The 22,194-nt window shown below is 42.8% G+C and overlaps 1 protein-coding gene across 14 annotated transcripts in view; it reads left to right on the top strand.

Moving 5' to 3' along the window:
• NRXN3 (neurexin 3) overlaps window positions 1-22,194 on the top strand; it is a 914,575-nt gene that overhangs the window by 540,955 nt on the left and 351,426 nt on the right. For 10 of the 14 annotated variants that reach the window (XM_041471893.1, XM_041471894.1, XM_041471895.1 and 7 more), the window contains exon 1: window positions 21,668-22,025. The exons of the other annotated variants lie outside the window; for them this stretch is intronic. In XM_041471893.1, the coding sequence (XP_041327827.1) occupies window positions 21,782-22,025 (244 nt within the window). In that variant the 5' untranslated portion in view covers window positions 21,668-21,781. Of the gene's footprint in view, window positions 1-21,667; window positions 22,026-22,194 lie in introns of those variants that run through there. 14 annotated transcript variants of the gene reach the window in all.

The raw sequence follows: 22,194 nt of genomic DNA on the forward strand, positions 1-22,194 counted from the left end.
TTGCTACCAATTAAATCAGACAAGATTGACAGAACTAATAATTTTGATTACCTCAATTTTAATGATTTGGAACAGTTTTAAAACTGGTTGCAGAAGGTGCCAATTGCTCTTTTCCTGAAACTCAGCTTCCTGTAAGGGTTCTCAGTTCAACAAACGAATACTGAGGTACCTAACACCAAACAACAGTAACAAATCAGTCTGGCTGAACGCGGCAGTGTTAATGTGGAAAGGGGTTAAATACTAGTCATCAGTTCTCTTGTCACACTGGGAGGAACTGCAAGCCCCAGAGGACAAAAAAAGACAATATGACAAATGATCTGTGTTAGTGGATTTGCCAGAAGAGTTACTTGCAAAGTTTCTATAAACAAGCTTAGATTTTGTGCCAGTGTGGGGCACAGGTATCTAATTAGCTGTTCTGTGGAAAAGCATTGTCTATCTTGGTATAATTGTGTCTGCAACTGAGAGTTTTTCTGCAGAAAACCTCTGCTTTGCAGAAATAGGCAGGAGGTGACTAGTTCACCCAACCAGGCCATACAGGGTTAACTTCTTCTTTGGGCACTTCCATGCACAGGCTCCAGCAGTGCCCAAAGACCTGACTGCTCAGGGAACCATGGGTTTATTCTCTGTGTATTTTTGCCCTGTGTCATCTGCCCTTTATCAGACATGTGTGCAGTACAGCAAATGGCTCAATACTTTTTTCCTTTTTCCCCATTCTATTTTGTTATTTAAAAATAATTTCTTTTTATTTAATTTAAAAGCGTAACAAAATATGATTTTGGCCTCTAAAGGTCTAAACTTCTAGGGTATAGGTGACAGTCTCCCCATCCTGTTACCTTCTTTATTCTTCTTTATTTTGCTTGCTGTTTTTCTTTGGCACTGAAAATATAATCCAAGTCACTGCTGCCCCAGTGTACCTCTACTTGTTGATTAAAGTTGGATAAACTAGACAAATTCTGGTGGGAATGGAAGGCATTTATGATGACTACCTGGCATTTTTCTTTGCCCTTTTTTATGTACTTGTCACCGTATTTTCCCACATCAATCTCATAAAACATTCTTTTGCTCGTGCTTGAAATATTGATATTATCCTACAGCAAAGATAAAAGCACATCACAGAGCAATATGGCTTGGTGATAGAATTATCTGCAATACACAGAAATCTCTACTGATGTTTAGGGCTGGTGTGGTATTAAACACATTACTTTTGCTGACAGACATTTTCATTTCCTTGCATTATGCAGGTAGGGGAATTTGAAGGAAATCTAGTTTTCAGTTCTAGATTTGTTCAATAAAAAATGTAAAACAGAAATGCCGATGGATATGGTAGCATCTCTTTAAATCAAAAGGAACTCACTGAAACTTTAAATAAGTTTTAGAGAAGGCTATATGTTTTTATGTGTGTGTATATATATATATATATGTATACCTGTATTTACAAACCTGTCTATCTCTATATAAATATTTATATAAGCTGTTCCCTATTTAACAAATCTGAAAGGACTGGGGACAATCCAAAGTCAAAGAGTTGAAAATTCGTGTAAATAACTTTGTGATCCTTTGGTTATGGTCTTTGTGCTACAATGTTTGGTAACATCTTTACTCATTATTTCCCCTATATGCCTTTCACCCATGCTGTCCACAGAAGAAAAAGGAGCTTCTGGCACTCGGGGTCTGTTCTGATGGCCTTGTACATAAGATGCCACTTTGATTTTTCTGAAGCTGAATGTGTAGCGAATGAAGAAAAATGTTCCTACAAGGGAGCGTTACCTCTTTAGCAAAGCATTGATTAAGGGACATCTCGTTCTTCTATCCCTCTTTCTTCTCCAGAGTCACAGTATGATGCTGGGGAAGTTACTAAGATAATTTTTTCTTCAGGTCACCTCTGAATTACGCATTTCTTGTGTTCCAGTCCCTTACTTGAAATCTAGAGGTTGGATGGAAACAGTACTGAGCCCTTCAAAGCAGGAATGAAGTCAGCACTAGCTATGCTTCAAATATGTAAGGTTCCATAAGGTTCTAAGCTCACTGTGTATGCAGAATTTGCAATCTGAGACTGTGCATCTGATACTAGTGGACATTTTGATTCAATTTCCCTATTCCTGAGCTCAGCATTTGGAAAATGAGCTTATCACCTGAGAAAGGTGTTGTCCAAAGTAATTAGTTTTTGCAAAACAGTCCAGTGCTTTGCTGAGTGGCACCACAGAAAAGCCCATGTGGAAATAAATTACTCTTCAGAGCAGGATTAGTATTGTGCACAAGGGCCACAACTGGAGCAATGAAGAAAAAACATAGGATCAATGCACCTTCAACAGGCATTATTCTTCTTGTGCAAGGAGTGAAGTAAAGGTCATGTCAAAAAACAGTAGCATGTGATCCTGTCATTAGAGGCTGTGTAGAAACAGAGACACCCCTGCCCCCACCAGTGGTGTGTTTTGTCCCTCACTGCCTCAGCTTGGCTCTCCTTTAAGCTGGAGTAATTAATGCTTTCTTTTTATGTACATTCTGGCAATAAATTCCTTTGGAATAGCTTGATATCATACATTTTACAAATATAAAATATTCCCATGTAGTAAACAATTTCTTTGTATAGCTGTGGATTTTGGAACAGGATTTTTGTATGTTTTCAGGGTTATGCATTCAATGTAGAAATAAAACCAAGTGTTCTGCTGCTGTGCTGAATAGGCCCAGAGCTGCTCAGAGTGTTCTGTTATTTTTGTACACTACTTGCAGTGGGGAGATCGGGTCTTCTGCAGTCTAGGAGGCAGCAGCTTTGGAGCAGGAGAATGGAGTCTCCTCTCCTCTACATAGCTGGGTATTCTGCATGATTCTAACATAAATCATTAACTGGCAGACCCTATATTCTTGTAACTGATGAGGGATTTACAAAACTTTGGAAAACTTGGCTGAATGTGAGAAAATATTTGTTTATGCCAGTGTTTGTGACTGCGATGAAATTTGTTAATAGGCTGAATTAGCAAGCATACAGAAAATGTCAGTGGTATTGCATATTGTTGTCTGGCCATTTTCCCAGGACAAGTAGAGTTTTACCTAAATGTCTGGCACAATTGACCAAAAATGGTGCCAATCCCATATCTGTCTTAGCAGTAAACCTTCTCAATGCTAGCAGGCTGCAAATTGTATTTAGTATGTGACTTACTGTAAATATGGACCCCTTGTTTGAGGCCATCATGGAGGTGAATTATATGTGGGCTGTTGGGATCACACTGGCCAGGGGTTCTTGCAGCTGCTTTTGCAAGGGAACTGCTGAAGTTAAGCTACTTAGATTTTTGTAATTTAGTCAGACCAGCTGGATATGACCTCAACTTTTCCCTCAGGTCTAAGCATTGACAGAAAAGCACCTCAACATTTCCCACTCATCAGAAGGTCAGGAATATTTGATCTGGTTAATTCCTAGAAGATGAGAAAATTGTATTTTTTTCACAGCTCCTTTTAAAGCAGAAGGACAAAAAGGCCTGTTGTCACCATTTCCAGCTAGACTGCAACCTCCTGCCTTTTGGGGTTTGTGGGAGAAACAGCTATTTTTCTCAGGGAGCACTGAGCCAGTGTAAAAGCTTTTAATCCTATCCAGAAGGAAAAAGCCAGGTTATCTCCTGCTACCCCCTTGAATGTGCCAGCCATTAAGCTATATATGAATATCCACGTAAAAACAACCCTGCAAGCAAAGGCTGACCCTGGGCAGTGGAGTTACTTTGCCTTTTACATTGCTGCTTGATCTTGGTGGTGTTCAGGTCCGTGCTATTGAAGTGTTTCTCTGCGTGGCCGTTTACATGCAGGGCTTCAGGCAGCAGTATAGGGCACCATACATGGCTGTAAGTTGTGCAAAGCCTCTGTGCACATACATCATTTTCAAGGCTGCAGGAATGCTCATTCTTTTTGCCAGGCTTTAGCTGTGGGATGAGCCTTGGATGAGCCTTCCCCCTTGGAGCTCCAGTTATCCTGCTGCACAGGGAATATTCAGCACTCGATGCAGCCGTTCTGCAGCTGCCTGGCAGAGCACCAAGCTTGCAAGAGGGCACAAGAGAAAGCATAACCCTGTTTAAAACTACTCAAACTCATCAGGAGACTCTGGTATTGCAGAAGAGGAGAGGTAACACAACTTCATAGTTCATCTTTATGCAAATAAGGTGCCAGCCAGCAATAATAAAAAGGAGCTTTCCTGAAAATGAGAAATGCTGTAAGCAGCAAGGTTAAGAAATGGGGTTATGCATGTGCTACTCCTGCTCCTAGTCCCTGTGCAGCCTATGAAACAGGGAGACAAGGAAGGAAGAAAAAGAAAAGGGAGAAGAGGCAAGTGGTCACAGGAGAAGGGAGACCAACAAAATAAGTCAGATTTCTGTGACGATGATTAATTTTAGGAAAGCTAAGGTAAGGCAACGAAGAGCAATGGTGCCTACCCAAGTTCTACCTAGATGAGGAGGCTAGTAACTAGCAGTGGGGCCACAAAACAACTCCACTTTAGCTTTTCATTTGCTCAATCCAAGCGCAAATAAATGCATATTTAAATGATCACAGCAATTAAGCACTGCTCCAGTGTGGTAATGTTCTGTCACATCTGCCTAGCAAACACCTGGGTATGCCTCTGCAGAGCAGAGATTTTGAAATGTTCACTGATCAAGAATTCTGTTGTTTTTTAAATGTGAGATGCTTTTTATTGCCAGTACATAATTTAATTTGAGGCCACTGGTGGCTGATGTGTATCTTAAAATCTGAGCTCCTGCAGGCATACAGTGCCATTGTATCTGCTCATTTAATTTTTATGAAACAAATTTTTTTATTTACTAGAGAAGAAAGCATGAATACAGCCCCCCACTCCCCAGTTTTTCTCTCCCTTTACCCACATACAAAAAGAAAAGGCAAATAAAAGTAACAGTACGATATTAAAAGAAAAAAAAAGTTTTAAATCCCTCTTGTTGCACCTGGGGGGCCAGCTCTGAGGTTTAGACTTCAGAGAATGCTAGTTTTACTAGTCTGAGCTTCTGGATTCTGCCTGGAATGGAAAGGCCCACATTCCTTATTGGGAAAGAGCAGACTGTGGCAGATGGTGAAATAGTAACATTAATTTTGTGAGACTTCATTTTTCCAGTGTAGAAGGTGTATCTTGATTTGGGTGTTGGAAGGAGGCTGAGAATGGGGTAGGTTGCAGTGGAGTCCCATGCATGAGTAGCTTGCACAGGGCTCCTTTGCAGAGTGTCCAAGGTTACTCTTCTGTGATGTCAGGTGTCCTAAATTTGATGTCTGACTTTGCTCTTATGTGTTAAGTTATAGCATTCCTGTAGGTTATATGTGTTTTCTGTGTTCTTGTGATGTACTTGTAATGAGATGACTTGAAGAATAAGTTTTCTTTTTAAAAGCCATTGCATTTTGGCAACACACATCTCAGTTGACAGTGGTGCAGGATACTGTAATGCATTAACACAGTTCTGCTCCTACTGCTGCAAAGTAGCATCATTTTTCAGAGTGTTTTGTTGAACAGGATGCAGGATGTGATCATTTCTTTGAGCCCTGTATTTGGCTGCAGAACCAACTGGGATGCTTCTCCTGACATCGTTCTGGCAAGACCAGAAATGCATTCAGAGCTTTTTAACTGAGAACATCAAGAAATGAGCCAAACTGAGGAGATGGGAGTGACCTTTGGGATGATGAAGTGACCACGGTTGGTTGTACTAAAAGGGAAGTAGCTGATTCATTAAGGCCACTAACCACAGTTCTCTGCAGTTCTTCCTAATTCTCCAGTTTGTGCACTAGCCAGTGCTGTCTGCCCTCATCTGCTGTCACAAAGCTCCCATAATGACTGATCATTGACCACCCATCCTTCTCAGTGTGCTATATCTACCAGTCATATCTAGATGTGCATCAGTGTGGAAGGTTGAGCTGTTCCCACTCATCCCTTTAAAATGAGATTGTCCTGCCTGCCCTGTCCGTGCCAGGAGTAGTGTTTTGCCTCAGCACTGCCTTTTCCATAGTGGTGCTGCAGTCACTGGGGTCAGAGTTCTTGGGGGTTAGTCATTGCTCACATTCATGCTAACAGAGAAGAACAAAAGAACCAAAGCAACAAATATGCTCCAAATGTATGTTCTGTCACAGAAAGGCCTTTTAGGTTTGCTCATGCTCCTGTCAGAAGAGTTTTTAACTTTGTATTTACGCACGTGTTTACACTTCTTTCTGGCTTCCCTGTGAAAAGGTGTACCCTTGCACTATTGGTATATGATACTCGAGAAGAACACTGAAAGCTCTCTGGGTCCCTACAGCTGGCTGACCCTTGGGGTGGTGAAAGGCAGTGGTCTGAGAGAGTGTGCCTTTTTTAACTGAAAAGAAAAAAGAGCAATCTATTTTGGATGTGGGAGAGAAAAACATTTAGAAAGCTTTTCACTTCACAAGGCTCTTCTGTGACATTTAGGCACATTTATACTAGTTAAAAAAGAATTTGGCACCTTCCCACCTCACTTATCAGGCTTGGAAGAGAAAAAGCAACTAAAAAGACAAGATTAGTTGATATGTTGCTTTGTTTTGTTCACATGAAGTGTTGTGCCTGTTGATGTTGGCTGGGTTCTATTAGAGCCCACAAAGGGCCTTGACAGAGGAGTCACATTCAGTCAGGTTCAGGCCTTGCTTTCTAATGAGGAAGGATAATTATCGCGCCAATCTCTGATCACTTTTTACAAGGCACATTTAATCTGAGGGAAGATAGGAGCATCTTTTGTCTCATATGGACTTGAGAGCAGGGCTAGCAGGTGTAACAGAGTAATTACCCTGAAGGATTTGTTCATTATTTCCCAGAAAGAGGAGAAAGTCTTTGTGTCACTGTCTCTCCTGTCTTCCCTGCTCTTGAATTCAACTTGGGCAGTTTGTTCATGGTGGCCCCACTTCTCCAAGCACTTTTACTCAAAAACACTCTTGACAAGCATCTATTACTGGATTTGACAACCAAGTAGTCTCCCTACCCTTCCCCCTTTCTCTTAGAAAATTTGCAGTGTGTTTTGATGGGAAGCTGATAATGTGCAGTGTGCTCTGAGGCCCCTGCTCCCTTGGCTTCAGAGCTGTATGGCCATGGTTGTATGCTTGCATACATTTATGTACATTATAAATAATGTCTATAGGTGTGCATGCTACCTCTCTGGGTTCATATCATAAGTGTCTTTTCTTTGAAAACACTCAGGTGCCCATTCCAGGGAAGTACATAATGAGTATATACTCTGTGAGATGTTTACTTTTATATGACTCAGTGCACTCATGTTTACAAATTTATGGCTTCTGATTATATGGGAACTCTACAGGGCCAACTGTTACTGCAAGAACTGTCTTGAGAATTCTTTTGTGTCTTTTTTTTTTTTTTTTTTTTAGTTATAGCACAAATTCATGGAATTCCTGGTTTTGCATGCTTCTTTGGAACATAGATTATCTCCCTGATCATGTTTACCAGTTGGTCCCACAGTCAACACCAGAGGGCTTGACACTAGTTTGGGAATAAATGGGTCTGGATAGCACTCTATAAATTGATTTTGCCTCAGGGAAAAGGCAAACAGAACTAGATTGTGAAATACTGCAATTTTAGGGAATTGAACCTTCCTTTTAGGACAAGGTTTTTGGATTCTCAAGCAACTTGGTCAGATACAGAAGCTTGGAAACAGCTCCAGCAAATGTTTAAAGTGTAATTTCAGTAAGATTTAATTTATTTTGTCTTTTGCTTTACAATCGGTTCTTTCATAACATCTCAGTGTTTTTTGTTTCCAGCATGACATAGGTTTCTGCAGTGGGGAATTACTTTGAATGTGAAGACAAGTGGTGGGACAGTTGTGCTTTAGATGCTGGGGAAGTGGGTTTTGCATGAAAAAATTGTCAGGATTCACTTGCTGGCTTTAGCTATGCGCATTGACACCTCATTGCAGGAAAAAGTGCAAATCTCTCAAACTTGCCATTTTATACCTGCAGCTTATCCCTGTGTTGGTTTATAGATGATGAAAGATCTTATTCTTGTATATTATTAGGTCAAGACCAGAATATCTTGATCCCATTGGAATCTGAAGGCAGGAACTGAAAAGGCAGGTTTTCTTGGATTGTAGCAAAGTCTAGCAATGTGGAAGAGAAACGCTCTGACCTCTTTTGATTCATTCACACCGTCCCCTGCAGCATGAATTTCTCTAAAAACAGGATGAAACACTAAAATTGCACTATTGGCTCTAAGGGAAAAAAGCTGTGAGTAAATCTGAATGATCCAAATCCCAATGTCCAGCTGCCGAAACAACTGTTAAGAGAGGTGTGTCTAATTTTAGCTTTTGAAACAGCTGGGTAAAGTGTTGGCTGTGTTTCAGTGTCTTTTGCTTAAAGAGAAGGCAGGTGGCCTTCTCTAAACGAGCTGCTATTGAATTAGAGACCTGTTAATATTAGTGAGTCAACTTAATTCTCTCAGCCTGCTAACAAGAGCAGTTGGGAAGGGCTTGGAGAAGAATGACAGGGTACCTTGAATAAACCAACAGGGAAAGAGATTGCGGTGTGTGTGTTCCAGCAAGAGGAATTTAATCAGTTTAGGAGCATCTGTGCTACCCATCACTTTGCTGGCTGTTAGAATTCCTTTTGCCTGGGTGACCTGAAGCATGTATGTGTTAGCTGTATTTTTTGAATGAAAGCATATTCCACTGAAGTAAAGATTACATGTGAACATGAACAGATTGGCATGTGTGTGTGAGAGAATGTTTAAAAAACCAATAACAACCCTGCTCTGAGTAATTTGGGATTTTTGTTGCAAAAAGAAGCATTCAAAATTGAGGCAAGCTGGAAATCTATGTAACATTTTCCCCCTTCTGCATTTCTTTCAGTCTTTTAATCATATCAAGATCAGGATCATATTCTTGTAGACTCCCTATTTGTTTGTGAGCCAGAAAGAATCATTAAGTGTGAAACATATTGTATAGATAGAAAATTCTGCAGTCTGTGAAACCTCTGTTTTAGTTGATATAAAAATTTTCTGAATAATAAAGAGGAAAGTGAAGATTTGTAATTAAAGAATCCAATGCTTCACTTGTTGCCCTAGCTCAGCAGCGGTGTTCTAGAGTGATACATTCTTCCTGAACAGCAATGAGTATGCTACAGATGTGAGGGCAGAAATAATGGATTGTTACCAGTGTATACTTTTACACTGGTTTCTTTATGTCCCTGGGAACAATAGCTGGGAAAGCTGGTCACTGTGTGGACTGTGAATCCCTCTGAGAAAAGAAAAAAGCAAAAAAAAAACTTGTAGGAAAGAAGTAGGGGGAAGAGAGAAGATATTTTAGGAATGAGGCATTTTGTCATGTCCTTTAGCAGCATCTGATAGTGCCAAGAAAGGTATAGCTCCTCCAGATGTCAGCTATTTAGAGACATAGAGCAGAAGTTATGTGGACAACAAATGATTGAATCCCACCAGGATGCTTTTCTTGGCAAGAGAAGAAATGGGAGTGAGTGGGTGAGCCTGTGTGTATTACTGTGCAGGATGGGATGGGCCATTACAAATATGAGAATAAGGAGAAAAATGAAGATGGATGGAGGTAAAAATACCTGCTAAATGCCAGCTGTCCCATTTGGATGGAGTGGGATTTTTGCCTGGTTGTCTCAGTGCTTTGTCTAGTGGGATTTTAACCCTATTTTACCATGATTTATGTAACCTAAGCTATGACACGCGCTGTATAAACATCTGGATATGTGTTATTTTCAGCCTGTAACCAGTGGCCTAAGAAAACCCAATAATGAGAGTGATTTCCTGCAAGACAGCTTGCTGGGAAAAAAAAAAACCAAAAAAACCCAAAAACAACAAACCAAACACAAATTATTAGATCATCCTTTGTTGAAAGCAGAAGTTTTTTATAGCTTTATTTCTTTAGATGAAAATTTTGTTAAAAGTATTTTAAAGCTCAGCAGTCTTTCTGGGGATAGGTCAAAGGGTTTCAAAGAACCCACAAATAATTAGACAGCTTAGGACTTCCCTCAGGGGCCACCCATTTCTATGACAGAAGTTGGAAATGTGCTGTTCTACTAGTTTTGAAATTTACACTTGTGTAGTATTTTTTTTATTTCCTCTAACTTCATTAGATAATTGATTTCTCTTTCCAGTGCAAGTTTTGTTCAGTGTTTGGCTCTGATACAGAAGCAATTTTTGCAGTGGGGAAGAGCAGCATCCTACCTTTGGGGTCTAGCTGGTCTAGGCCCTGCTGCCACTGCCAGATGAAATCTTCCATTTCTAGTGGAGAGTAATGCTTGATCAAAGGGGAATAGAACTACTCACCTTTGAAGGATCACTTCTGGACCGCTCTGAACAAGCGCAGAAATACAGTGTTATTTCAGTCTGTTCTTTTGGGGAAATCATGCTTCTACAATCACTCTGTTTGGCCATCACCCCTTTGGTTGCCTGGCCAGCAGCCACCACATTTGACAGGAGCATTAAAGCCCCAGAGATACTGAATTCCTCCAAAACCTGTTCCTCATCCCTGCTCAGGTATAATGGCTGGCCCACCACCTGGCAGGATTGCAACTCTGGACCTGCATCCACACAGACTGCCTCTTCCTCAGCCAAAGCAAGACATGAGAAGGAAAGGAAATGAAAGGTGTTACAATGGGGTGAGGAAATATAAAAAAATCAGAGCACATCAGAGGAAGCTGTGTGAGAGAAGGCAGGAGGAACCAAAGGTCATGTGGTGACATTGTGGTGAATAGGGGAGGGCAGCACAACAAAGGGGAATCATAAAGCCTCATTTCCTAATCAGTTATTTCTGCAGTTCTGCTGCTTGTAGAACAAACATGTTTTCAGGTAGCCAGGAATATCAGATGCCCTTGTTTTATCTGCCTGCTGCTACATTTCTGGTGATAACACCTAGTGTAGGGGCAGGTAGTGGGTAAGTAGCGTCTCAGTGCAAGGAAATGTGTTATACAGAGCACCTGTATATCTGCTTCTTCTGTTGATCACATACCGCTTTCTGTCTCTTCGGGGTTTTTTTTTGGTAGCTTGGGCTGTCACAAAATAGCTACCTTTAGATTTCTGTGCAGGAGGAGATCAGAATGCAGAGATAAAGACAGCAACAAAATGATTCACAGTTAGTCATCCTGAAGACCACTCTCATTTCTTTCACCCTCACATACCCACCATACTTCTGCCAGTACTCTGGACGAGTCAGTGGCAGACTGTGTTGCCATCCTGAGTGCTCACTTTAGGTGACTAATAAAAAGGCAAGGGAGGGTGAAACATGGCATCTAATTAAAACTATGCAGACCTAATTATAACTTAAGGGGTTACTTAAGGGATATATTGGTCCAGGGTGCAGATGGCTTTTGTATAACCAATTCAAAATTCAGATGGAAGAAATAAAGAAATGTGGTTCTTCAAGTGAGTTCACTCTACCAGTTATGCCAGGCATTTTGCTATTTTCCTTTTTTTTGTTTCTTCTGTATCTGTCCTGGGCTGATGGGCTGGGGAGGAGATAAGGAGGCTACAGAGGAGAGAGCAGAGCAGAAACATGTGTGATCTTGTGCATGCACGTGTATTTGTATGCATCTAAGTGTAACCCCTGCATTGCTGTTTTTAGTTTTTTCCTTGGCCCTTTACAATGAGTAGCTGGATTATTTGTTGGCTCTACCCAATAGACAGTACATCCATGTTGGTAGCAGTTCATGCTTTATCTGTTGTTTACAGACTATCGTTGAGGGAGTTTGCTACTCCTTCCCTTTGTTTCCATGTCCCAGTTTTCATGGCTGTCTGGTGCTTAAAGTCATTGTACTCCTGGTGACTATACTTGCTCTGGTGGCGTTTGCAGCCCAAAGGGATTTTGTTACTGCGGGATGCTTTCCCTCCCATTTTGCTCAAATACTACGGTGCTGGGCAAAGGGAAGTGTTCAGTTTGAGGAAGTTGTCTTTTTGCATCCATGTGAAAACTTGATATGAATATGAACGCTTTTTGAGTTACATGTGAATTGAAGGATATGACAAGTCAAGGAAACTGCTGGGGCCTCATGAGACCCGGGGAAGCTTGTATAGGTGGAGTTTGAGACCTTGGGGAATGGCAGGAGAGGGAGGTGCTTCACAAGGAGAGAGATGTTTTTAAAGCAGTTTGTACTCCTTATTCTCACTATTGTGCTTTTGTTGAATCTCTCTGCTGGAGACCAAGTATGCCAGTAAGGTCCCTGATCACTTGCTGCAAATGGACCCAGAGTATATTCTGCTTCCATCTCTTTGATTTGTTCGTGTGGGTGCACTGCATGCCTTGAAGCCAGGGCCTGTCCTTGGAAGTATTACATATATCAGCAGGGAACAGGTAATTGATGCTGTATAGCTACTCACCTCAGCATAATACTGCAGTGACCGAAGCTGAACTTTCTGGAAGTTGCAAAATCTTTTAAAAATCTCAGTACAAAAGGCCTAGGAACCTGTGGACCAGGGCTTAGTGGTATTTTTCATGTTACAAAATATATAACTGGGAGTAGCTAGCAAGGTGCTAATATGAGCTCTCCTTCTGTGCAAGAGGGGCAAACACCTTACAAGAAATGTAAACAGAAGTATCATCAATAAAATACATGAAATAATTGTTCTTATGTAGGCAGTGCTCATAAGACTTTGTCTGAAGGACTGCATCCAGTCTGGGACATTGCACTTCAATAAAAATGTGGATACTTTGAAAAAGTCTTTAGGAAGCCAACAGTAATGAGCAGAGTCTAACCCCATAGATTTCTAAGGAACAATAGAGCAAATGTCTTTGTCTGGGGAGGAGGAACCTAGCAGAAGCCTTTAAATATGTAAATAGTATCTGTAAAGAGGAAGGAAATAATCTTTATTGTATGTTAGAGAAGAAATAACACCTCAATATTGCGACTGAAAATGTGTGTGTATCTGTATGTTGGGGAATTACAGATTGCTAGGAAGGGAACATACAGAACACTAGTAAATCAGACCAGTTTTGAGCTTTAAACCAAAACTTCACTGAACTCACTGAGTAGCAACACACTTTATGCCAATGGTTAATTCTCAAATATGGTCATTAATTATTGCTTTATATACAAAACTGCAGAGCTGTTATTCTTTAACATTTATGTCCTAAATTAACAGTGACTATACAGTGCCACAGAGCTGGTTCTCTACACTTAGCACTGACAGCTACAGTTCTTGGTCGCTTTAGCTGCAGAAGAAGTGAGAAGTAGAGAAGGATGAGAGCAGTTGGAAGTGATGCTGGCTTGTCATCTTCCATATCCAATTACCCTTTACGTGCTCGATTCTTTAATGCTATTTTGATCTCCCAAAAATGGGATCTTCAACTGCCAACAGTGCTGCTTCTCCTGGCTTTTTTTTCCCCAGACATGCTTCTTGTGTGTTAGCAGGATGCCGGTCTGTTTGCATCCCTTATGCTTATCTTGTCCTTTGTTTCAACTTTTTGTTGCCTGGATGCCTCCTATGAGCAAATATCTATGTCTTGTTTGCCTGTTTGGTGGTCATGTTGCTCACATACTTAGTGAGATGCGTATGTATACCATCAGAGTGTTGCAATGTATTATATACTGCTGTTAGTTACAATATTTTAGTATGTTTATACCTGGGCAGAAGGAAAGCTAAGATTAATTATATCCTGATTAATGCATTTGTAATTCATAGGTGTCACATGTGACTTCTTTTACTATGGCAGATTTGTGAGAAGGAGGAACAAAAAATATTGATAAAGTTGAACACTGGTATATATTGCTTCCAGAGAATTGATTCTTCCTCATTACACTCTGGACATCAGCAAAAGTGTTGTAGGCAAAGTTTATACTGCATTGGTGGAGGCAGGGACAATACAGCCTCTTAAGGTACCAGTCTGTCTAGTCTATTATGAGCCTAGTTACTTGGAGGGGAAAAGTTAATTTCCACTGTGGTTGAGAGCAATTGGACTTGTATACTTGTACTACCCTGTGCAGGTCATGTAGTACAGGCACCACCTGTAAAAACAGCTGTCCCCTTTGGGCACAGAGAAGGCCATCTAACAGCTTCTTGTTTGTTACACCTTAGCCAATAAGTAATTTGAAACTGACCATGCAGAATGCGCTCTTTCAGGGTTAAAAGCCAGAAAAGTTGTTTCCCACAGGTCTTCTTTTGTACTTCAAATTTTTAGCTTTGGCTGCTCTGACCTTCTTTTTCTTTTCATCTCCTGCACTCTGACAAGGTATACATCTTAGGAAATTACACCCACCAGCAGCTCCCACACAAGGAGGCTTGGCCACTGCGATCAGTTCACTCTTTGTCAGGTGATGAGACACTCATAGCATTGAAAGGTTTTCCCCCTATATCTTTCTTTGCTTTTAATTTTTTTGTTTGGTTGGTTGGTTGGTGGCTGGATGACCACAGCAAACAGCAGTCACCTGGAAGTTATTGCTGTGAGATGAACAGGTGATTACAGACAAAAGCCAGGCAAAGATGATAGATGGAAGAGAGAAGAGAAGCAGAGGGGAGCCTGTGCACAGTGCATATTGGAGAGCTCACTTTTCGTTAGCACAGAAGTCAGTTTAAAGGAGCAACAGTTTTTCCAGCTTTTCCTTTCTGTGTCAGACAAGATTTCTTTAAGTGCAAAAGGAAAAATAAGTCTTCTTTCTGCTTTCATGGGCAAAATTAAAATAGTTCCCTATATATCTTAGCAGGTTTTTTAGCTCCATCTATTCTCTATGTCTTTCTATTTCAGTCTTTCAGGTGCTATTTAAATTTTAGAACTCAGAACTCTTAAAAATAATTTCCCAGCTTAGTGTTCCACACTAAGAATTCATGACATAGATGTTAGTTCTGCAGTGCTAATATTTGCCCTAGTGTGTAAGGCACGGCTTGCATACCTTCCAGATCTAAACCTAGATCTGCAGAATAGATACAGACAAAATTACAGTAGGTAACATCTGTGATCTGCTGGTGTATCTAACCTCTTGCTGCTGTGAGAGTCACTGAAGGCAAGGGATCACAGCAGTGTGCTATCCCAGGCAGAGTTCACACCTAGGCTGGAAACAGGCTGTCCCCCTTCACCTTGCCAACACCAGTTCCAAATATAAGGAGAAGAAGGTACACATATATTTTGGTTTCCATAAATATAGCAGCCACATGCATCCATAGTATCAGTTGCTAGGAGTTAGGCTAGAGTTGAATTTTGCTTAACATAAAATCTGGCTAATCACAGATATGTAAGAGAGGGCTGTTATGAATGATGGAAATCAGTTCTACAGGTCACTACCATTTTATGCTGATATACTAGTGAAACTTAGGTAGTGGAAGTGTAAATTCTGTGAAAGAAACATCAGAAAATTAAACTATTGGGCTCTTTTTCTTCATTGGTGATTCAATAATTATCTAAGGTCAAGCAGTGGGCAATTCTGATTTTTTCAAACTCGGCTAGTATTTTAGTTTCTAGAATCTTTCTGAGCCTGAACAAACCTTTGATAAAAAGTCATATTGCTGAAAGGGATACAAGAAGTCCAAGCAGGTTCTGTTTCTCTGCCTGAAAAGCTGAACAGCTTTGAACAGCTGCCATTGAGCCCAGCTTTTACTGAGAGTAAGAGATAGATGCAGTTCCAATCTTCTTGGAGGAAAAAGCTCTGCAGCCACAGAAGATCGGTTTTCTCTTGTGAGATGAGAGTCTGCCTGTCAGCACATGGCTGAAGGGCAGACTAGAGCCTGCTTAGCCCCCTTTGATAAAGTACCTCAGAGGCAGGGACTGAAGTGTTGGTGAGACAGAAGTGGGGGGGAGAGGGTTGGTACTTGAATAACAGAACCTCCTTATGATGACTGAAACTTGAGCATCCTTTATTGAACATAAATCCCATTCATAATTGCTGATCTGGTAGAAGTCTGAGGTGTGGGAAGCATTTTGTCCTAATTTTTGAGGCAGCTTTAGGAGAGATGGATGCTTGCAGGTGTTTAGGGGTATCTCTGCAGCACATTCTGTGAAAGAGAATTCCCAGGGATGAGGGAGTGAAGAACTCCCATGCTCAGGGCTGAAAGCATGGACCAGACACACACTGTGTCAAGGCATTATTGCCAGTGCCTTCCATTCTCATACGTTTGCAGACTAGCAGACTTTGGCCAAAAAAAGGTACTGTTTGCTCATAAAGCTGTTCTGACATATGTTGGCTCATGCCTTTCCAGCAAGTCTGTAATCTCTCCAGGGAAGGGACTCTCAGCTTGTGTTAGTTTGCATAGTGCTGAGTACAGTGGATCATTCTTTACACATTATCCAGCAAACAGGCAATTTTAACATGTTATTGTCAGTTTGGATTAGCAAATTCTGACATTGCCTCTTTCCCAATTCTAGTTGATTAACACTTATCAAAAAGAAATTTGTTGCTGTATTTGTGTGCCCATGCCATGTTTCTTGCTTGTTTCCACCGAAGTAGAACTCTAGGTGTGCCAGAAAGTCTGAACTTTACAAGATTTTTGACCCTTAATTTGGATGTTTGATAGAACTGAATCTGTGTCTCAGTGGTTATCATCGCTTTTGGCTAATTTACTGCTAGCCCAGACTACCTGGTTGTAATCAACTTGCATTTTTCTTCTCACAAATTAACACCAAGGGTCAGATTTCCCTTCACTGATGTCAATCTACTGGCTCTGTTAAGTTTATTCACCCTGACATAAATGAGAACAAAACTGGGCTCTAAAGCTTCTATATTAGTTGCTTTTGGCAATCTGTGGTCCCTTGGAGCTGAGCAGAAAAGAGAATACCCGCCCTTTGTTACTGGTAATATGTAAGGCATATGCCTCAACATCTGTGGGTAACTGGACTTACCGGTTTTTAAAGGAAAGCACAGAAGCCTTGAGAAAAGGTTGCTCTTTTAATTTTTTTTTTTCCAGATACAGAATAAAACTGAGAACTTCAGAGACTGCAGCAACTTGGTTATATGCAAAAAAGTACTGCACACAAGAAAAAGTACTGCATAACAGCAGCTGTGTGCGTACTTTTCAGCCCTGTCCTGGAGCAACCCTCCCCTTTGGCTCTGGATGAGCAAACACTGATAATCTTTTGGTACTGCTGGGTCCTGCCTCTTGAGGCTGCCTGCAGAGAGACAGTGATGACAAGGACAGTAGGGCACCAGGGACTAGTCTCAGAGCAGTTAATTCTGCCAGCAGTGCTGAGGAATTTACCAGATTTTTGGTTGTTGCTGTTGTCAGCAGAATTTGAAGTAGCTTGCTAAAGACAAAGGTGTCTATATGCCAGTCCTAAGCTCTCTACAGCATGCAATTCCCTCTGGTTTATTTTAGTTTAATTTATTTAAAACTGTGTTTTAATGTCATATGTATGACATGTTTTTGCCCTCCTTCTTGTTTTTGGAAAAGTGCATTAAAAAAAATAATGGAACTGTTTTGAACCTTGAGAGAAGCAGTTCAGTCTAGCAAAAGCTTCTGGGTGCCAGGCTGTTCTAGCTGACCTTATTCTCTTAACCTTATTATGCACCAAAGCACTGACTAACACTGTACCTCGTTAGCTTCTGCTGGTGGAGGCAAAGCTGTCCTCTCTCTGGCAGGCACCCTCTACTAATAAATGCTAATCGAGTTTCCCCATTGGATCCAGTTTAAAAGATCTGTGATTTTACAGCAGCACTGATTTTTAGTTCTGAGTGCAGCAAAGTAGTTAACAGCTATGATTTAATGGGAAACATAGGGAAAGTTGTACTTGCTCCTTTAAATAAGGTGGGATACAAGCTCTTCCTGGGCCTCTTTCTGGAATTCTAAAACTCAGAAAAAATTGCTTTATTATTTCTCATTTCTGTGGATTATCGTGGCACTCTGCTCTTATAGTAGAAGAAAGAGCTGTGTAGGAAAAAGACTTTTCTCATATCTGTAGGGAGCAACATATCCTGGAAAGCATTATCCTTTAAGGGATTTCATCCTGGTTCTGAAGACACAAGAGCATTTAGAAAGACTCTAAGTTTACCCAGATCAAATAAACGAATATGAATACAACAAAGCCACCCTCTTCTGAAGTAAATCTAATGGGAATAATGTTGAAACGTCACTTCTGACTATAAACTTCCCCTTGCCACCTAAGAGGAAAAATGCAATTGAAATCTGCCCTTTTGCTGCAGTGGTGCTCCTAAATAAATGAGTCACCTGTGAACTACAGAGCAGTAAATACATCCACTGACATCTCATAAAGCAAGGCAGAGTGAAGTTCCAGTACTTTAAGGTGTCACCAGACTTCTATGATGTATTTATAGCTAGCTTCACAGGTTTTCATTTTTTTCATTATTTGTTTTTATGGTGTACTCGTAGAGTTTGGTTTTCTTGGCCCTTCTCATTTTTGCCTAAGGCAGTTTACCCACTGGTTTCCAGCTAAGGAAAGTTGGTAGGCAGAATGTAGAGCTAATCCCCATCAGAGGGCCAATACACAGCCACTCTATTTCTCCTGTTCATGGACTGTCCAGGCATGTCTCTGGCCAGGGCAATCTGAAGTGATGCTCAGCTTTGTATGTCCTACCAGCACCTAAGGTGGTACCTCTGTATGTGGGGAAGGATTGGTGGCAGTCTGAATGAGGAAAAGGATCAGTGATTTGTTTTTGAACTTGGCAATTTTTTGTCCATTGAAGGCTCTGCCTCCCACAGCAAGCCAAGAGCAAGGTGACCAGCATGAACAGGGGATTGAGTATGGAGAAGAGGATGTGGCCTGTTGGACTGTTAAAAGGAAATTAAAAGCTGAAGGATGCTACCACAGTTTAGCAAAGGAACAACCTCTTCTGTTTTGTTCTCTTTCAGTAACAGGGCAAATAGTTGCAGGACAGGGGCAAGGAGTTTATCCATGCAGTTCCCCTGCTCTTATCTCTAGAATTGCACTTTCTAAAGCATATATATTTTCCACATAAAGTAATGAATTTTCCACCCCCACCTCCTGGAAAAGCAGCATTGAGTCCTCAGTGTTTAAACCTGTAGCTCCTTTGACTGATCCTGTAATGTGTGATACATTCTGTCCTTTTTGTAATGCTGTAGCCAGAGAAAACAGAAAGTAAAATGATGGGAGGCAGATCTTTGTTGCGTTGGTTAGAATTATCTGGGTCTGAAACTCATTGAGATTTCCTATATTTTACAAATCAGCTACTCAGTGATGTGTATTTAATACATGTCCTTCTCTTCCCCTAAATCAGGCTCCCTACAGCTTAACTACACAATAAATTTTTCAGAGTACTTTGTACTGTGTGAAAATTAGGACTTCTGTGATGAGGGATTCAAGGGTGCTGACTCATGGGTCAGCAGCCCTTCAAGTGTCTTATGGCAGGTTATATTCCCCCCTTCCCCCAAGTACATAGCAGCAGGGAACTTCTTTCCCACAATGACAGCATCCCTCTGGGTATCCCACCACATATATGGCAGCAACCTCAGTTTAGTCAACAAAACTCAAGGCCAGGAAAAGTTGTCTTGCACAGAAAAAACTGCTCTGTCCCCTCTGTGGCACTGCAAACTTGCCATCCGGGAGGCACCTGCACTACAGGTTACTGAGTACTGTCTCCACCTGCGTGTCCATTTGTCATGAAAGCTGATATTCACGCTTTAAGGCTAGCAAATGGCCATCAAATCAGTCAAATAGTTTATAATAACAGCATGTACTGCTTGAGAGGGAGAATCTCAGTGTCTGTTCAGTTCCCATGTCTATCAGTCACTCACTGGCTCAACATGACTGAGCCTCTGTTTCCTTATCTACAGAATGGCAAAGTAATACCTAAAGCTGTTGAATGGCTTCATTAATAGAAGATTTTAAAGCACTCTGAGATTCTTAGGTGGCAGATGTTAGGTAAATGTGAAGATCATATTCTTGCTTTTCACAATCACTGATTAAACCCAGCAAAACAGCAAAGCATTTCTGGATGCTTTAGACCCTGATTTAGATCACTTATAGTATAAGTTACTAGAAAATAAATTACAAGCATATCAGGCTCAACTAATAGTATTAGGTGTGCAACTGAGGTGTGCAACTCAGGCTGATCATTGCAAGTTACTGACACATTGTACCAAATTGAGATCAATGACTGAGAATGCTGCACCTCAGAGTTAGGGAAATACTCGAGTCAAGCAGCAGGTTTCAGAGGCGCATGCGTGCACACCTACAAACACGGGTCTAGAGGGGAAAACAAGAAAACTTACAGTCATAAACAATTTATTCGTTTGTATGAATAAATGAAAGGGAAGGAGGCAGTGCAGTGCCAGGTGAGTCCTGGGGCTGGCTGGCTCCTTTTCTAAAGCTCCTTATTTACTCCCTGAGTGATCTTGTGTAAGTCACTTCACTCCTGGTGCTTGCCTTCCCCAGTGTGGCTGAGGATTTTTGCCATGTAAATTGATAGGCAGTAAATTACTAGATAAATCTACTGCATTTGTTTATTAATTTATGGGCTGCCAACTCCGGCTGCATTCCTCAGTCTCTGAGAATTAAGTGCAGATACACCTGCTTGGACTACACTTATTGTTGCAGGAGCCTTAAAAAAAAAAAAAAATTTCTAAGAGCCGTATGGAGTTTTAAAGTGCGCGATCATTGCTGGTTCTTCGTTTGCTCCTGAGCAGGTGCGGCCGCAGGACGAGCCCTGGGACAGGGCGGCGCGGTGGGGACGGTGTCACTTCAGCGCATCCATTCCCGCGCCGCGGCCGAGGGCTCCCCGCGCCGGCTGCCCCCGAGGCGCAGCGGGACGGCGGCTCGGGAGGAGGTCCCGTCGCCGCACGGAGGGGCTGGTTGCGTTTGGCCGGGGGCCGCCGGAGCAGGCGGCGTTCGCCGGGCTCCGGTTCCCGTGGGCGGCTCCGCAGCCGGGCGTTCCCGGAGGCCGGGGGCGCGCGGGACCGCACGAGCGCATGAATGGCGGGGGCGGTGCCGCCCCCCGGCCCCGCCTCCCCCCGGAGCCGGCCGGACCCTCTGCGCAGAGCTACCGCCGCTCCCATTGGCTTGCCGGCGCCGGGACATTTGCATGCGGCTCGCCCATTGGCGGAGCCGCTTCCCCGGCCGCCCCGGCTGCGCTTCACCTGCGCCGCCGAGTTGCCCGCACTTGGCGCCGGCCGCCCGCAGCCAGCCCCGGCTCCGCTCGCTCCGCGCCCGGACCGCGCCGCCCTCCCCGACTGCTCCAGCGCGCCCGCCCGCCGGCCCGGGAAGACCTGGCGATGCGCTCGACGGCTGCGCAGGGTTAATCGGCTTGAGTCCTCGGTCGCCTGGATTCGGTGGAAGAAGGATGACAGTCTAGATCGCTCTGTGTGTGTGTGTGTGCATGTGTGCGCGCGTGTGCGTGTCCTAGCAGTTCTGCATTGCAACACTTGCTAGTGGAGAAGCAAGAGAAACCCCCCGGAATTGGGATTAAAAAAAAAATCTAAAATTTACCTGGGGTCCCTGGCTTATTTCTTCTCTTTCGTTTTTAATAGTCCCTCTCAGCAAAGTGAGAGACAGGGATCGCAGGCAGGGAAAAGTCCTCAAGGACCCCGTGATCCTGGAGGAACCTGAACAGGACCCTCGTGCGGACATGTGCGGCTTTCCTGCGCACTCCTGGAGGCTCGGTACGGCCGCGGGGTTCCTGCCACAGTAGATCCAGCCCTGGGAAACGGCGCGTTTTATTCGTCTCTGTGTGGTTACTAACCTTCCCCCATCCCTCCCCTTCCCTGCCAGCACTCGCTCTCGCACACACACTGTCTTTTCTTCTTGAGCACACACGCACACCCCTAGAGCCTCGGAAGCGACTCTCCTATCTGCTAGCATGGGTCCCCTGGCATCATGAACGTTATTCTCTCTCCCTGGCTGGAATTCAGACTGCCCGTCTGTAGGTGTCTTGTGCCTTGACCATGCACCTGAGAATAGACCCCAGCATTTGCCCGGGACGCCGCCCCGCCTGGACCCTGTGGATGTGCTCCCTCTTTTGGGGATGTATCGTCAGCTCTGTGTGGAGTTCCTCTAACGTGGCTTCTTCTGCCTCCTCTTCCTCGTCTGTTTCTCAGGCTCAGTATGAGCATCACTTCCACGGCAGCAAGCACCACTCTGTGCCTATCTCTATCTACCGCTCCCCTGTCTCCCTCCGAGGAGGACACGGTGGGTTCCCACTCTTGTTTCTTTCTAACCTTTTTGCAGAGCAGTTGGAGCAGCAGAGGGGGAGCAGGGACGATAGCTGTGTCTCCGGGGGAGGGGGGTCCTCCCTGCCCCTCATATTTCTGCCCCCTCCCCATTAACCCTCCACTCCTCCCCTGCCCCCGAGCCGAGC

Source organism: Pyrgilauda ruficollis, unplaced genomic scaffold (assembly GCF_017590135.1).
Source record: "Pyrgilauda ruficollis isolate IOZ18807 unplaced genomic scaffold, ASM1759013v1 scaffold28, whole genome shotgun sequence".
In the NCBI taxonomy this organism is placed as follows: Eukaryota; Metazoa; Chordata; class Aves; order Passeriformes; family Passeridae; genus Pyrgilauda; species Pyrgilauda ruficollis.